The sequence below is a fragment of the Parasteatoda tepidariorum genome, chromosome 11 (assembly GCF_982258835.1).
Source record: "Parasteatoda tepidariorum strain Cologne lab strain chromosome 11, Ptep-v5.0, whole genome shotgun sequence".
Taxonomy (NCBI): Eukaryota; Metazoa; Arthropoda; class Arachnida; order Araneae; family Theridiidae; genus Parasteatoda; species Parasteatoda tepidariorum.
Window position 1 is genome coordinate 91073892 of NC_141765.1, and position 19083 is coordinate 91092974.

The 19083-nt window shown below is 28.4% G+C and overlaps 1 protein-coding gene and 1 long non-coding RNA gene across 2 annotated transcripts in view; one reads left to right on the forward strand and one right to left on the reverse strand.

Annotated features, from left to right (window-relative positions):
• Positions 1-19083, forward strand: part of LOC147801881 (uncharacterized) — a 287387-nt gene that overhangs the window by 250141 nt on the left and 18163 nt on the right. The gene's annotated exons all lie outside the window — the stretch shown is intronic.
• LOC107455798 (bombyxin B-2) lies at positions 1830-8931 on the reverse strand. Its single transcript, XM_016073511.4, has 3 exons — positions 8699-8931; positions 6910-7058; positions 1830-2792 (listed from the first exon to the last, which is right to left on the reverse strand). Exons 1-3 carry the CDS (start codon positions 8862-8864, stop codon positions 2628-2630), a joined length of 480 nt encoding a protein of 159 aa, XP_015928997.2. The 5' UTR covers positions 8865-8931; the 3' UTR covers positions 1830-2627.

A 19083-nucleotide genomic window follows, 5' to 3' on the forward strand; every position in this document is an offset into this window, starting at 1 on the left:
GCTTGTGTTAGTCAATTTCCTTGTAAGTTTACCACATTTAGGCATTGATCGCTCCATTTAAATATTTTTTTCATTGTCCCCAAATTGTTTTTTTAAAAATGATTTATTTTGATTTTTCTCGGCTTCTACTTAATAAAATTAATTGAAACTTTATATTTCACTATAGAAAATACGTATACTAATATAATATGAAAAATTGATGACTCATAATTCAAAATCTTCTCGTCCAGTATTAAATTAAATAATAAAAATTCATAAATAATTATTAAAAATTATTTTTTGCATGAAATTATCTTTAAGTAAATGAGTTTCATGAATGGGTGCTATTTTTTTAAAAATTGCGCATATATTTATATATATATATGAGTATATATTTATATATATGTGTGTGTGTTTATTCAGGGAAAGTGTATTTTTGCGTCTGATTTAATAACTTAATAGTAACATGACATGAATAAATCAGCATATTTGAAGTCACTCCCCAGGAAGCATTAAGATTGACACTTAATACTTGAAAATCGATAATTAGAACGAGTTATTCAGGGTATTTTGTAATTTATTTTGCGCAATGTACACCTATTTTTTAATTGATAAGGTCACACAATCTCTCCTACCAATATGAAAAAGGGAGCTTTGTTCATTTCTTAGGGGAAATGGAGCGCTGTACATATGCTAGAGGAAATAAAAGCATTGTTCCTATGCTAAGAGAATTGAAGCATTGTTCATATACTAGGAGAAATGGAGCATTCTACTTGTGCTAGGAGAAATGGAGCCTATACAAGGAAAACTTACGCTATGTTCAGAGCATCCAAAAAGATGTCTAATTATTGCAGCTTTTTAAGAGTCCCAAAACCATTTAATCAAAAGTAAATTTTTCTGTTTATTTTTCCATGTTTAGCCTTAATTAAAGTTATTTCCCTTTTTCCAAATCCTAAATAATTCAGTTGAAATATTTGCTTCTAATAACATATTTGTTTGTAAAATTTTACTGCAAATTAGTTTAAATGGAAATAATGTTAACGATTTAATTGTAGTTATTGTTAATACAATACTCTCTTTTACCAATAAGCGCAATCTCTTCTACTACGTAAGAACAGATTAGAAAAAGAGTCATTTTGGTTTTTATCACAGCTTCTGTCTAAAATCTAAGCATAACTGCAAAATAATAATAGGAATGTATAAAAAACAAATGTAATTAGCTTAACAAACAATTTATATGAGCTATTCTTAAAATTCGTGCGTTGAATTGGGTGCTCTCGGTCGGAAAAATGTTTTACGTGTGTAATTTATAAATTTTGCTATTCGAATAGTAATTTATTTCAAAAACAAATATTCAAATGTTGAGTTTTATCGATAGAGTCTTATCTTTAACTTGTTTAAAAAATGACATTCGAATGTTGAGTTTTATAGATGAAAACTTGTTTTAAGAAGAATTTAGGAACACAATAAATGTTATAGTTTATAACATTTAACTTGAAAAAATGAAAAATTGAAAGAAAAAAAAGGGTAATGATCATTTAAATTTTTATTGCATAGTTACGAAATAAAATTAAGAACAGGATTTTACACTTACAATACTTGACGGCTCTTCAAACTGTACTATATAGTACATTTTTAAAAAATTATTGTGATATACAAGGTTTCTTAGTAATTATTGTACAAATAAGACTATTTATTATGATATATTTAAATGAATGAAGAATATTTTTGTTATACTATCTGATCTCAACACACGTTATAATAACAGATTCAGTTATCAATGAATGAGCAAAAAAGCAACATATATATATATATATATATATATATATATATATATATATATATATATATATATATATATATATATATTAAAACTAAACTTGATTGTAAAAAAGCAACTTAACAAAACTGAACTTGACAGTAACCATTTGTGTTCAATACCTAAACTTAATCTAATAATCAACTCGAATAAAAAAACAAACTAAGCATTTATGTTACATAACATTTTAAATTAGAACGTCTTTTAGTTAACTTGACAAGAAAAGATTAATCTTATTTATAAATTTAATACTATTTTAATGTTTGCCATAGAAGAAAAAAGATTTACTGAACGAGTAGCCTTTGAAAAGCAAACACAATGTTGTAAAGAAATTATTTCATGCAATTATTTTAAAGCAAAACAATATTTGTTTCAAACTCTCTTTATTACTTCAAACGTTTTCATTGATTTAAATACTATATAACTATACAAGTGATTATTAAGAACATTTCTAATTTATAAAAATATTAATAGTTATGGCTTTACATTATTCTGGGATTTTTTAAACGTGATAAATCATATTTTATCTCCTTTTATAAGTTAGCTTTGTCCAGATAAAATGGAGCTAATGACAACCATTGTTTATGTAGATGGCACAACCAATCTATCAGAGGCAACATTGCTTTTGTGACAATCCATTTTAGACATGACAGTTAGGTTACTGATAGAGTTTAGCCTTGATACAAACAGAAAACTAATAAGCTAAGAACAGTAATTTAGCTTATAGTAATTATAAAAATATTTATCACAAGTACAATGTTTGGAAAATAATTTTCAAAAGAGGTTTAATAACAGTTCGAAGTCATCTCTGCTGCTTAGAAAGTTCGAGTCATATTTTAAAATCTTCACTGCTGATTTCCTCAGCTTGTGGTAAAACGATAAAAATTGGTCTATTTCTCACTGTTTGACCAATATTTATAGGCTGAATGTTGCTGTATTCCAGGAATGAAGAAGTTGTTGCGTCAAATTCCTGATTTTCCACAATGTAAGTATCCTAAAAATATATAATGATAACAATGAGGTTCGATTTTGTTTATTTAACCTATAATAAAATCAAATTAGGCGAAATTTTGATCAGACCAGACATTCAGAATTACAAGGGATTTGTTACATCTCAGGGACCCGCACATGAAAATCTCACGAAATCCCGTGACGAGTATACATAAGTCGATAGAACAAATAATTCAGAGGTTGCAAGCCTTTTTATGTCTAAAACTTACTTTTTTTTGCACGTACTTATGCATGCATTTTACATTGCTATCCACGAGCTATCTGAACATCTAAGGCACATTTTTTGGGTGTAACTTTTTACGCTGAATGAAATGAGGCCATACTTGAGACAATCGGACTAATAGTTTAGAAGTTGCGCATCTTACATTGCTATACAGACAGTCCTATTGATTCGTGTTTGGTCTCATTCAAATAAATGAGAAAAATACACAGGAAACAATACTTCACTTGTCTGTATAACAATGTGTAAATAAGAGCAAACGCACAATTGTACATAAAAAGCTTATAACTTCTAAGCTATTACTCCAGTTGTCTTGGTTGGGATTGATCTCATTCAATTCAACGCAAAAAGTTTCACCAAAAAATGTTCAGATAACTCTTGGGTACATACATTCGCACGTTAGAAAAGCAGTATTTCTAGACATAAAAACGCTTTTCAATTATATATTCTATCGACTTGTGCAAAGTCTCATTCAATTCAACGTTACATTAGGAACAATATTTTAATTGTCTAAATTATAGAGTTGACATACTGGGGTGGAGAATAACCCCTGAGCTGTGGACAAGTCACATAATTTTAGCCTAAATTTCTGGTTGACTGAGAACACTTCCGTTAGTTTTGTATAGCGATCATCTGATGCAATTAATTGTTTGTCTTTTCAATTAAGAAATATCAATGGTTCAAAAGTACAGCGCATTTGGCTGCAATGAAAAGTTTTCTAGGGGTGGTCAGTCACATTCAAGTACGAAATTTTGTTCAAATTTTTTATTTTACGATATAGTTTAAAATTTTTCCATTCTCAGAAATGCTATGATTATAATATTTTATTTGCTTTAAAAATAAATTACGCTCGATTGTGTTTATCTTTTCTTTTTTTTTGTACTTAACATTAGTTTTAATTGTTTCGTGAAATTTAAACCAATTATGTTTAAGCATTTTTCAATATTTACTCTATTTTTAGTGGTATTTCTAGTTCAACGGAAATAAATAATATTTTAATTACGTACTATGTCATCTTGAAAACTAATATGTTCCACAAATTTGTAAAGAACACCACAATTGTGATTTTGTAGTAACCAAAGGAAAACGATAAAGATCAAGTTTATAATAAACAATCCCTGTTTAAGTGTGGATGTTGGCTTTTTTGGATATTTTCTTCATTTTTCTGAATATTTTCTTTATTAATTTATTTCGTTTAAGTATAAAAGTGAAGCTTGAATGCATAAATTTAGAACGCATGTTTATTCCAACTACCCATTTTAGACGTAAAATTTTTATTATTTAAAGGTAGACAACATCAACTATTATTCTTTACTTCACTTTCTGGAGTTTTTCAGTGATTTTTATATAAAAAAAATAGTATGCCAATCAAAATCACGCTTGTTGTGGGAAAATTTTTTCTAAAGCAGCTGATTCCATAAACCGGAATAGGCAAGAACGTTTGAAATTGAAACCTTGCGAGTATACTAAAAGTTAAAATGATTAATATATATTTTATTTTTACTGGATTTATGTTTCATATTTTAATGAAACATGAGGTACAATTTTTCATTTATAGAAGGTTTTAAAAATATCAACGAATTTTATTAGCAAAATTTTAAGTTAAGGATAGATTCGTATAGCCTAAGAGTTTTTGTAATTTTCAATATTTCTTTTTGCTGTAAAATTCATTTCAAAGTATCAAATGCTGTTGAAGATAGATTTACTTTATTGAAAGATTGATGATCATTTAAAAACAAACTCCTAAACAGTTTCCACCTGAATTCTTTCTCATTTTGTTCTAATGGAATCGCCACACCTTTATGTTTGTTGGAAAGTTTTCAAAATTTCAAATATTTTTCCTTTTTAAAACATGTCTAACAAAAATTTGATTTTACAAAACAGTGGTAATGATTTTATTATAGGATTGTTTTAACATGTGTTGATATTATAATAATTCCATATTTAATTTTTAATAGCGGCTGATTTTATAATCCAGTGATTTTATTAGTGGCGGTCACACGAAAATCCCATTAAAATGTTGAGATTCATCGCATGTTCAAGAAGTTAATCTTTAAACTACTGCTTTTGTGTAAAAAACTCAATTTATATTAATTTGAAGAAGAAGGGATTTATACCAAAATTCTCCGCAATTTTTTTCGCTTTAAAAGAAGAAAAAAAGCAAAATTGAAAAGGTACTGTACCTGATAGTATCGATCCACAGTTTAAACCTGGGGTCTGTCTTATAATTTTAAATAGGATTAAAAAATTATTCTAATCAACTCGTGAATTTGTTTTTGCCCATAAAACTGTATTGTTATAAAATGAAATATTTATTTTTGGGTTTAAATTTTATCATTTCTTAAAAATATCAATAACCAACTCAACATCTGTCATTAAAATTTTTTTTTTTGTCAGATAGATCTATCAATTTACATTAAATGAACTGGAGCAAGCAATATTTTGAAAGTAACTTACTATTCCATATAAATAAAGTAATATCTGCTAAAAGATTGTTAATTTGTCGGAAAGAACAAAATACTAGTAATAATGACATTTCAAGAAGTAAATTATTCGTTACTACCACTATTTATTAAGTATCATAATGTAATAATTATAATGTAACTGTTAATTAAGATGCTAATAAACTGTTAATAAAACCCTACATACTTACTTCTACTGAAACAAATTTAGAAATGCGAAATTTTTTTCTACAAAAATAATTAGAAGGATGTCAATTATCCGAAAATTTTAAGCCTTGATTATTTAATTGTCTTTTTTTAGATAAAACGTGTGAGCATGTTGATTAATTAATTAATGCTATAATTATGAGCACGTTAATTAATATTTTACTTCAAGAAGTTAGAATATTAAGCAGATAAAAATGAATAAAAGATTATGTTTATACTGAAACTGAGAAAAAAAAGATTTGATTTAATTATCTTTTTATTAAATTTGATTTATTTTGGTAATTTATACAAAATTGTAATTTGCAGAAATTTAGAAGAAATATCAGCCAGTTGGAGATATGGAACGCCGTCTGGATTTCTAAAATTACCCATCCGTAAGTGGGTAAATCCTACTTGAAAATATATTGCATCTTAAATTCCTGTTTTTTTTTTTTTTTTTTTTTTTTTTATCATTAACATGTTTATTATTTTTATTTAGTTTTAAATTTGCTTTGGTATGTAATGGAAATTTTTACAACAAACTAATTTGTGTAATGTGATCACTCTTAGATTTTAGGTTAAATTTTTGATTAACGTTTTCTTGATGTTTTTGTCATTATTTTTTACGCTGAATAAATTTTTGGTGATCGAGAGAGCGTCATTTGACATCTTTCAGAAAGGATTGAAAATAAAGGCTTTATTAAATTAAGAGAAATAGTGCTTGATCATTTTTAGAACTTTTTAAAACTTTTTTTTCTTTTTTCAAAAATGCAAAGCAATAAAATTTGGCAATTTGTGGTTCTGAACAAGTCAGTTAAAAGTACACATTTGATTGCTTTTAAATTATTTTAAATGTAATTTTATTAATTATGCAATTTCATTTTACTATTTTAAATGCAATATTATTTTTTTTAAACTAATCGAAACCAATTTAGAAAATGCTAAATTTTTAACGTAAATTACGCAAAAACAAAGATATTTCTCAGAGACCTAAGACAAGTTAAATATATTTTAGAAAAATGTTGATTGCATTGGTATGACTTTATCAGAAGAAAATGAAGCCTAATATAATTCACGACTTACATCTGAAATTATGATTAAATGACGATCTTTCGAAAGGTTAATTGGAGTTTATTTGTGAAAATTCAATGGATCAAAAGCATAATTAGAATTTCCCCTTGGCAGTTTATATTATTAACAATTTCTTTTTAAATATTAATTTGAAAAAGTACCTCATTTGCATTAATATTGTTTAAATTATTAAGAAAAGAAGTGTCCTCATTTGTCGGTCCTGCACAATATGAAAGTAGTGTAGATTGACTACATGATTTTCTGCAACATTCTTCAACAACTCCTTCCGATCTTTCTGAGATATTTTCTTCTAAAAGAAAACAAAAGTAATCAATTTTTTGAAGAAATGTGATTCTTGACACCTTAAGATGGACAAAAAATTTTACTTCTCAATGTTAACCCCAATTAAACAACGAGAAATTTCTCTAAGGCAACGAATAAACATCTTTTCTTATTCAGAACATGATTAAGGGGTTTGAAAAAATCTCAATAATAAATTTATCGGATTTGTGACACCTTTGTAAAAATACTGTTTACATGAAAATGATTGTTGGACTCACAAATTATTGACTGAAAAACTTATTTCTACTAAATTATTTTGAAAGTCATTCCTTGTGTATATACTAGAGAAATTATCTTAACAGTTAAGAAGTAAAAAATTAGGCAGAGAAAAATATATCTATGCAGTTTTAAAGCAACGATATTTTGAAATTCAACAAAAATTTTAAATATAATAATTGTTAAAACCAGTGCAAAATCATTCTAAAATGCAAACGATAATGAGAAGAGTTGAACTTTAAGAAATATTCGTCGTTTGAATGTACGATATTAGATTTCTGTAGAAATTACAGTAATTTGTGGTATTTAATGAGAATAGCAAAAGTTGTGTCAAAAATGCCGAGTCAGCTATCCAGTTTTGTTCAATTCTTCCTTACTAAGTGCCGAAGGTTGACCTTTAAATATGTAAATTAACTTATGCTAGCTACTAATTAAATTCGATAAAAAAAATATATACTTTCTATGAATGAACATGATCATAAATATGAGGAGTAACCGCAGTTCAACTTCTAAGTCACAAAAGCGAACGATTGTCTCTGAATATTAATTTCAATTATTGCATAAATGAGCAACTCTTGCAATTTTGAATATTTTTTTCCTCGTAAAATTTAAACGAATCTAAAAATTTCTCGAGTTAAAGAAGCTCATTTTGTAAGAACTGGTTTATTCAGTAATACTCTTTTTCCTAAAGAAATCCTACGCAAAATATTATTTTTAATAAACTTATTTAATAATGACAGAGGAATTATGGAATTGTAAAAAATTTATTAATTTTTGCATAATTTTAAAGGTATAATACAAAATCGAAATGAATGAAAATGAAAATTTAAAAATACGACTTTTTTGAAATTTTATAACTCAGTAACTATTCAACTGATCCATGACTCGAAAAGAAAGACTCTGTATTATTTAGAATTACAGATTTTATATTTACTAATCATTCTTTTAATTTACTTTTTAATATTTGTATTTAAAATATTGTTATAATCTTAATTTTTTCCAGAGAAATATTTTGAATTTTTCAAATTAAAATTTCTTCAAATTTTTGAGCATTGAACAAAGTTTAATGAAACGTAAATAAAATAAGCATTTGTTTATGGCTCGATCGATGAAAACCTACATAATTCTGGCAAATATAATTTAGCTAATCAGCTAACTTTTAGCCGCATAACCTTACACTTTCTATTTCGTGACTTTGCCATAGGCTGATGCATAAAATTAAAATCATTATCAACTGTTGAAACATAATTCAAAGCTGCTGACAGAGAAAGAGGATTTTCTTTAAAATTTCGAGCATTTAAAGAAATATGTTGAAATTTTTCAATTAAAATTTCATTGAATTTTTCAGTACTTAACAAAGTTTAATGAAAAAGTGGAAAATTATAGGCTTACCAGTTTGTTTATGGCTTGGTGAATGAAAACCACCAGAATTCTGACAAATATAATTAAGCAAATCTGCTAATTTTTGACCGCATAATCTTACACTTTCTACTTCTTGGCTTTGCCATAGGTTGATACAAAAAATTAAAACTAAAAACGTTATTGTCTGTGGAAACATAGTTGAAAGTTCTTGGTGAAAAAAGAGGATTTGCTATAGAATTGCGAGCATTTAAAGATAACCGAGTTCTTGCGCAGTTCACAACCCACGTATATAAGTTAATCACGAAAAAAAATAAATAATTTTCAGACCAAAATAGACATTGAAGTTATTACGATTTATACAGTTCAATAGTTTTTCGAAAATAAATTCCAAGAAGTGTATGGATTTCTAAATAAAAGTTCTTGGAAAAGCAAATGTTTCTTTATTTGAAGAAAAGTTTAATTCCAACAGAAACCACTCATTTTGTTTTTAATATCAGAAAAAATATTTTTGGTTTTAAAAATTTCCTTATTAATTTTGGTTCTAAAATTAAATTTGATACTGAACCTTTTAAATTTATTGTTTTGGATTTGATTAAATCAAAACTTGGTGTTAATAAAACTGATTTGCTCTTTAAAAAGGTTTCTAATGTTAAAAGGGTTTTTTGCACGATGAATTTTCATGATAAAAAATTTGAAATTGCTAAGTTACCACACATGGTCTAAGTTACCATACATGGTCTTTCTGAATGTTTCCTTTCAAGCAAATTAAGGTTTCAGCTGAGTATAAATATTCTTCTACGGTTAGAAAAGAGGTATGTAATTATAATTTTTTAAGTCGAAATTTAAATTGTATTTCTAAATTTGATTGTTATTGTGATGATAAGGATTTTTCTCAATATATTGATAATGATTATGGACACATTATTACGGGAAATTTGAAGATTGTTGGTGATCAAGATTTTATTAATATTTTAAGTAAAGGTTCAAAATTTAGGACAAGATTTAAAAAGAAAAATGAGGATTTTATTTTATCCATTAAAAAGGATCTTGATTTTTTTGTAGCAAAAATTTCCAGAAAATATCATTGGCCCGTTGAGGGTTTTTCAGAGTGGAAAGCTAAAATTATTGAAAAAGTTAAATTTAATTTATTTAATACCTGTTTTAGTTCATATCCTAGTGGTACTATTATAGATTATGATTTGTCTAGAAATATTAAAATTCCTAAAGATAAATTTATTGTTACTGTTGTTGATAAAGTATCAAATAATTTTTGTATTATGTGTAAATATTTAAAAAAAAAATTATTATTGGTGAACATAACGCTAATAATACTTATTTAAAATTAAAAGATAAGAAAGTTATTGAAAAAAGAATTATTGCATTTAGTTAAAAAAAAAATTTTAGGTCAAACAGGATTACATTTCCATATTTATTTCTTATTGTTAAATTTCATAAAAGTCCGGTTAAATTTAGGTTTATTGCGTGTGGTACTAATTGTTACAATTCTGATATTAGTAAAAAGTTTTTTAATTTTCTAAAAATTATTTTACTTAAAATTAAAAAAGAGAAAAATATTGTTATAGATAGTAATGTTAAAGTTTTGGATTATATTAATAATAATGATATTTCTAGCATTAATACTTTTGATTTTGAAAATTTGTATACAGGTATACCACATGAACAGATTATTGAAATTTGTAGCGAAATTTTCGATAAGTATTTATTTAATGAGAAAATTGATAAGTCTTATTGGTTGGATTTATGTAGGTTTAATCTTTTTGAGAATGTTCTTTTTAATGGCTTAGATTTTTATAAGCAAATTATTGGAATTCCACAAGGTAATTCCTTTTCTGGTGCTTTTGCTAATATTTTTTTGCATTTTTTTGAAGCTAAATTTCTTGAGTATAATAAATTTAATGCTTTTAGATATATTGATGATTTGATTTTGTTTAATTGTGATAATTTTAATTTTATTTATAGTATTTATCCTAAAGATTTGATTTTGAAGAAAACTAATGAGAATTGCTTAAATGTTGAATATTTAGATTTTAAAATTGATATTGTTGATAAAATAATTAAAATTGGTGTTTTTGATAAAAGAAAAGCTTTTAAATTTAAAGTTATTTTTTTCTGAAACTTTAATACTAATTTGCATAATAAAATTTTTAAAAATTTAGTTTTTTCACAATTGGTAAGGATTAAAAATATTTGCAATAACGTTGAAAGTTTTCAGGAGGCTGTGAATAATTTTTTGAATAATTTGAGTAATAATGATTTTTCTTTTAACTTTCGTAATGTTAATTTTTTGATTAAAAAAATGATTGAAGAATACTAGATTTTTATTTCTTTTAACAGGGCGCAATTCAAGTCTTAACTGAGCAGCCCCAGTTAATATTAATTTGTTACGTAATCTTTTCTTTTACTTCTCTTCTTTTTTTTCATTATGCTCATTTTAATGGAGGGCGTTGTTTTCTTTTGTTTTAAGTGTTTCCTTTGCATTTAGTTTGTTTGTGAAATCGCTGTTTGACCGGTTTAATGTGAGTTTTTATTTTCTCAAGATTTTGTTTGAATTTCTTTTCTGAATTGGTTTTATGTATTTCATGTATTTTTTCCTGGACTTACACAAAACCTTCGGGGTACTGAGAGATTTAATTTCGGCATTTAATTTGGCCTCTCTCTCAATAGAAAAGGTTTTGTTTTATAGCTTCCGAGGCCGGTACCCCCTGAAGACGTCGGCTTTGGTGGTCATATTTTAATTTTTATTTCCTTCGTTTTCTTTATTGCTATATTTATTCTTTCTTTTGAAAATTCTGCTGCTCTTAAGCGCGTTTCTTTCAAAGATGGTTTTGTCGATTTTGAATTAAATATTTTGTATTCTTTTACTATCATTTGTGTTGGATGATCAAATAAAATAGCCGCAAATGAATGATTCAAGTACAGTTTCAAAAAAAAATTACGATCTTAATACAAAAGTAGTTTTGTTTGGTACTAATTGGGTCTTCTTTTTAAAAATAACTTCAGGACCACGAAACCACCTCACTAATAAAGCAGTCAATGAATTTTATTGATGTCTTTAAATTTTACACAGGATTTGAATTTTGTGCCATTTGTGAAATAAATATTGAAGGCACTAAAACAGCTGATAGTTTAGGGTTTATAAAAATAAAACAACGTGTTTGAATTTTGTGAGCAATATTTTGATTCACTACTCATGTAATTTCACGGTTTGGTAATCATAATGGGTCGCCCTAGTAATGCGAATTTACTCAATTCAACATTCCTTTTACAGTCTAGGATTTATGCCATTCAGCCCATAACCACCCACATTTTAAAATAATGATTGGAAATTCAGCAACATTTATGCAAATGTAAAACAGGAAGAAATTTCGTCTAACAGGAAAAAATTTAGGTCAGCAAAAAATTTTTAGAAGCTATTGACCCGATACGCTATTCCAAATATAATCAATCTTATTCTATAGCAATAAAATATGTACATTTTTCAATTTTTTTATCAAAATTATTTTTAAAACTAGTTCAAAATTACTTCTTAGAATTTAGGGCACCATGTTTTAGATTTAGCTAAACTCTTTTTGTTAAAACTGTTTTAAAGCATTAATATTAAATATTAATGAGTGTACAGTAAGCAAAAAAAGGAACTTCTTAAATAACATTTGATCTAATCAACCTCAATGATTCTATATTATATATTAGTGTAGATGATGTTACGAAAGACACATAAATGTAATCTTTCTCTGACATATCCTTTGGCACAAATAACTTTTCTAGGTCATCAAAATGTAGTCACAATCTGGTCAGGACAGTGATTTCTTTGCATTTCACCATATTTAAAGGAAATTAAAAATTCATTTGCCTAAAGGTAATTTTTAATATTTATTTAACAATTTTTATTTATTTTAATTTTCCAGACTGCAGCTATCCCCAGATTTTGAGAGTCAAGAATACAAACTGAGATATACACTGAGAAACTTTATTGCAACTTTGATCTATTGAAAGTCACATAACAAGCTGCCATTATTTTACCCTAAATAGACAAGAGTTTCAGCCACAGCTCCGTTATCGTAGCTGGACAGTTACAGTCGACAGCAACTCAATTTATTTAGTTGCTGTTAGTCTTAATTTAACTAGATGGAAAATGTGGCTTCAGTCAGTGACAAAGTTGAGAGAAAATTGCCTGTTCTGTAAAGGTTGGCTGGCTATAAATGGGGATGCAGCAGGAAAACTCTTGTTACAACTTAATCCTTGGGACTGCTGCTTATACTACAATTAGAAAACTTGAAAGAAACCAGAAAGAGGTAATGCGCTGTTACGGGAGCTATTAAGATCACTCCTATTCTATCCCTGCAAATTCTAACTGACTCTAACAACAACTCATAGCTGACGAACTTATGATTATAATAGCTGTAAATGTTTAAAAAAACCAAGTTGAATTTAATTAGGCTAGTTTCAAAGTAATATTGTTGTCCTCCCGGACCCCTTTTGTTATTTCTGTGGGGATCACGTCATCATGGATGGTCATCACATTTCACAATGCAGTGCGCTTCGTGGGAGTTCCTTGGTCGAGCGTTATTGGGAGGCTCGAGGCCGAATGAGACAATTACTTTTTTGTTTTGTTTGTTTTCTTTCTTTTTTTTTTTGTTCATATCCTTTTCCCCCTTTATGTCAAGTTCTCTGCCATTGGAAATTAAAAAAAAAGTTTAAAAGAAGTTTAAAAGTAATTAAAGATCTTATAAATGTTCACACTCCCACAGATTTTGACCAATTCTTTGTGCCCTCTCGATTACAATGACAGTAAAGTCCACCTCGAACTTGATTTGTAAATCTATAAAAAGGAAATGAGCCACCAAGAATTGCCCTCGAGACTATTGATAAGCGATATCCAAAAGACCAGTGGGCTCACGTGTGCACTGGTGGCTCCTTGATGGATGAGGGTGCGGGATGAGTATTTTTTTATTATTATTTTTTCTTTTACGGAGCTGTAGGTAATAATACCACTTGCTTCGAAGGAAAGGCCATTTGCGTGACTCTGGAACAGATTGTTTCCAGAAGAAAAATCCTTAATAAAATTTTTATTCTTTCTGATTCCAAAGCTGCTCAACAGACTATTTCCAGTAATAAAATGCGAAACGTATACCTGATGGGGACTATTGTTTTAAAGTGGGTTCCATCTCAACGGTAAGTGGAAGAGAATGAAAACTTCCTAACGAAATCTCCAAAAGTTAAAGACTGTGTTTCACTCAGCAAAATGGATGATAAAACTGGAATTTAACACAAGACATAAACTACTACTTAATAATTATGCAAATGATCTTCGAAATATCTGGCTTCCACTATTCCGGATTTTCCTCGAGCTTCTGCTGATGCGATATTTCGTCTTTTAACATGGCTGTCTTTGTGCTCACTTGTTTAAAATTGGACTTCTCCTAATTGTATTTTATGTAACTCTTGACAACCTATGAACTAGGAAGAATCGGACACATGTCCTGTATTATATTCTTTTAAATTCGTTGTACAAAAACTCAGGGAAGCTAGAAGGCTAAATTATTAAATATCTGGCATTTATAAATAAATAAATATATAGTAAAAAAACAACACTTTCTTCATTTTAACAATTTTATTATATCACGCACTTAGGTAAGGAAAAGAATAATAATTCAAATTTTAAAAAAATATTTACGTTTCAATATTGTAAAATAAATAAATAAATAAAAATATTTTTTATTAAATATTATTTTTAAATTGTGACCACGTCCGGGGTCCAAACTCAGGACTCTCAGGAGTAGGAATTTTTTACTAGGTTAACATTAAGGGGAGATATGGGGCTATTTATATATACAGTATATGAGCAACAGTTTCTTACTTTTAGCGCAAATATATTCCCCTGGAAAACACATATACATATGCATACTACATACATATTATGCCACATTGTAAGCGCCCTAATTAATTTGTATATGGTACTATGGTATTATAGTATGTTATAAAATAATACCTAAACGAGCTTGAATATCATAGGTTAATATCAAAGGGATGTATAGGGCAATTTCAATATAATATAAATTGCAAGAAAACGCATTCTAATTTAATTATTTATTTTATGAAAAAGAAGCTTTGAATGTAAGAAATAAATGTTAAAAAAATTTCTAATATTAAAAATTTTTTTTATTCTATATTATAAAAATAAATTTTTATCAATATCATGCCTATGTGAGCAATCGACCAGCCAAACACATTTGAAAAAAGAGGAAAAAAATTAAAAGATTAAACATTAAAATTAAACACAAAAAGATTAAACATTAAAAAACAAATTAAAATGTTTAAATGAAAATAATATTTTATTTTTCGATAATTAATATCGTAAAATTGAAAATATGCTAATAAAGTTTTAAAAAAATAATAAAAAAAATTGAGAAAGAATATCTTTTAGCGAAAAATAGCCAAGTTTGTAGCTACTTCTTTAAAAGTAGTCCCTTTGCAATGTACTACCTGCCTCCTGTGACGAATTTTGATAATGATGGGAGTTCGATAATTGATGTCACTGATTGAAGGGGGTAGAATTTTTTGAGCAGTTCAGGCCGACCCGAGTACAATGCCGCCCTTGCTTTGTAGTAAAAAACAGCATACACGCATGAAATTTTTCAAATATGTATATGGTATGTATAAAATGTATATTTCTCAAAAACATGGCCATCTGTTATTCTAGATTTGAATAAACAGTTAAACATCACAGATGAGTCGAAATGAAATACTGAATGGAAAAAGAGAGGGTTGCACAGGCGAAAATCGCGGGTTTTAAGCAAATTTTGCTACTTCTACCTTTATCGTAGAAGCGAGAGGATTAAAAACTATTAACTGAATATACGAAAGAGAGCTATAAAAAATTTTGTAATCCAAAAATTTCTTAATCTATCCTAATAATTTAGTAAAATAAGTAAAGTTAGATACACAATAATTTTTTGAGATGATGATTCTAAAAATAAAGCTGCCATAGAATCTTTTTAAAATGTTTAGTATTTGCAGTTTAACAAAATACGGCATTTTTTCTGATAGCAAATTATACTATAATAATATCTTGTGAGTTGTGCTAAAATTAATTATTTTTTAATTATTTAATAATAAAATTGCTTTTTTAATTATTTTTTTTTCAACATCGTTTTTTTTAAAAATTAACTGTGGAATATAAGTTTAAACGTCAAATTAAAACTGTGGTTCGAATTTGTTAACTTAAAAAACAAAGAAAACAGTTGTAGTTGCTCTAACACAGTGTTTCCCAAACTTATTACTTTTGTGTACCCTTTCTAAATTTTTCGTAACGCTGTGTACCACTAATAAAAAAAAATGAATGTATTTTTTTTAAAATATGTTTATTTAGAATGGAGAATAAAGTTAAAAATCACAACTGGTTGCTGACACAACTAATTATTAACTGCTAACTCTGCAAAAAATAGCCAATAGAAAAATACGTAATAGTAAATTTTCATGGCTAGCTTTGCTTTTAAATAAAATTTTTTGAAATTTTCGTTTGTTGCATGATATTTCGCATAAGAACGCGTACCCTAAACTGTTCCTGTACCTCTGGGGGTGCTCTAACATGTACTTACTATTCACAAATCAAGCAAATAAAAAACAATAATTTAAATAAATAAATAATTTGTCTTCACTTGTCTAGAAGAATGGTGCGCTTAATTAATACGATCAGTCAGACGTTTTTTCTCAGAAATTTCGATACAGAAAAATGTTCCTAAATTTTTCTCAGTCAACTTGACGACTATTTAGAACGAATGTTAATTTAAAGAGAAACTTATAGTACTAATAAAATAGATTAGTCTAATACAAGAAAAAATCTACGTATTAGCATACAGAATGAGAATTTGAAAAATGTAGAAATGTGAAAAAAATAAATGATTGGTTTGATGATTCTCACACGTGTTCTAGGTAATCAAAAATTTAATTTTAAAATTGAGACGTTAGGACGATACATCAGATACTGAGATATTTTAAGACGTTAAAAATTTTTACTTTGTATTGAATAGTTTTATATGTTATGCATCTCCATCCACTTTGTAGTGACCTTTAAAACATCAACATCATTTAACAACCATGCTGTCACAAGTTTGGTTCAAAACGATATGAAGATACCTTTTGCAAAACTAGTATCTTCGTTTAAATTTTTGTTGTTTAGTTTTAAACATTATTGAATAATTATATTGTTCTTAATTTATACATACTTATGTACATAACTGAAATTGAATCAACTATGGAAAGCATGAACTAAAAACAGAAATTAAAAAAAAAAAAAAAAAACAGATGCATAAACACAATAAATCAGACACATGTTTTTATAAACTTAGCATTCCTTAAACATAATATTTTATTCAAATCTTTTTACTAAATGAGTATAAGTTAGCAGAGGACTTAAAAGGAAGCATCATATTTTATAATTAAAAAAAGAAAAGATATCGAATCTAAACAACAAAAATTCATGAATAAAATTTATGCTACGCTTGCGTAAATCAAATTCCTTGTTAGTTTACCACATTTAGGCATTAATCACTCCAGTTCAATATTTTTTTAATTGTCGCCAAATTTTTTTAAAGAATACTTAATTTTAATTTTCCTACGCTTCTACTATAGAAAAACAAGTGAAACTTTAGATTAATCTATAGAAAAATACTTAAATTAATGATATAAAAAAAGTATGCCTCGTAATTCAAATTTTTTCCCTCCACTAATAAATGAAACAATAATGAATAATTATTAAAAATTATTTCTTGCATGAAATTATCAACGGGTTTTCGAGTTTTATCAGTGGGTGCAAATTTTTTTTGAAATAGCTCAATTAATTTTAAAAATATGACCACAATCGCAAAATGAGAAAGGGGATCAAACTTTCATCTGCTTTCCTGACTTAACTATAAGGGCCACAGCTTCCATATTGCGGCTAACCCCCATATTTCAAGGGTCAAAAATCCGAATATGTAAAATATATATATATATATATATATACACTGGTTATCATAAATTAAGGAAAAATCACAAAAATAGCGATAACTCTTTCAAAAGTAAGCCAAACCGTGCAAAATTTGCATATGTTGTCCACTAAGAGTAGCTGAGTAAAATTGCAATATGCAAATTAGTGGCGCTGCACTCGGCTTACGTCATCTGCCTGGAGCATAAAAGTCCAAGTTTGAGAGAAAGCACACAAATTTTACTGTGATTGCGACATTGAAAATCTGAGATAGCCAATTCGTAATAATGACCTCTAGGCATCATTTGCCTGAAGAACTACGATGGAGAGCCATCGGGAGACTAGAGGCAGGGCAGAGTCAATCAGAAGTGGCCAGATGGCTAAATGTGAGTCCATCTGTGGTTCATAGACTTTGGAGGCAATTTCAAACCACAGATTCGGCATCTAGGAGGTTCAGTCAAGGACGGCCAACTGTTACGACCAGTGCCGATGACCGATATTTGACATTAAGTGCACGCAGGAATAGAACCGCTACTCCGACACATCTTAGATCCTCTCTTGCTGCAGCCACCGGAAGGTTGGTGTCAACGTCAACTGTGCGCAGAAGGCTCCACGAAGGTGGTCTGTATGCGAGACGACCAGCCATTTGCGTGCCGCTCACATCACGCCATAGGAGAGACCGTTTGCAGTGGGCCCGACAACATGTCCACTGGACGTCAGATCAATGGAGGCCTGTTCTCTTTACGGATGAGTCCAGGTTTAGTCTAGAAAGTGACAGTAGACGTTATTTGATATGGAGAGAACCTGGGACCCGTTATCATCCATCAAACATCCGTGAAAGAGATGCATACGGAAGAGGCAGTGTCTGTGTTTGGGGAGGCATATCCTTAGGAGGGCGCACATACCTCCATGTCTTTCCAAGGGGAACCGTGAATGCTCAGGTTTATCGAGACAACATCCTTGATGCTTATGTGCGCCCATATGCCGGGGCAATTGGTGATTGCTTCCTGTTACAGGACGATAATGCAAGACCACACAGAGCTCGCATTGTTGATGATTATCTTCAACAGGAAACAATTACTCGCATGGAGTGGCCAGCTCGATCCCCGGACTTGAATCCTATCGAGCACGTTTGGGATGCTCTAGGGAGGCGTGTATCTGCCATCAATCCGCCCCCTCAGACCCTTGCCACGCTTGCAACTGCTTTACAAGAGCAATGGCTCTCACTTCCTATTGAACTGATAGACCGCATAATTGAAAGCATCACACATCGCTGTTTGTGCTGGATTGCTTCTAGAGGCAATCATATTCCATATTAAAGGTACTTTTTCTATTGCAAACCGATACTTCCAATTTGTTTATTTTATACATGTGCTAATTTCTATACTACTATTAATGTCTGATAATTTCTTTTTATGTTGTTTAATAC

What these genes read in the sequence shown, in the direction of transcription:
- LOC107455798 (XM_016073511.4), bottom strand. Translation starts at nt 8,864, where the DNA reads ATGTTTCCACAGACAATAACGTTTTTAGTTTTAATTTTTTGTATCAAC. An exon ending in ACCAAGCCATAAACAAACTG is followed by an intron (nt 7,059 to 8,698) that starts GTAAGCCTATAA and finishes GTTTTCTTTTAG; the next exon opens with AAGAAAATATCTCAGAAAGA. An exon ending in ACAATATTAATGCAAATGAG is followed by an intron (nt 2,793 to 6,909) that starts GTACTTTTTCAA and finishes ATATATTTTTAG; the next exon opens with GATACTTACATTGTGGAAAA.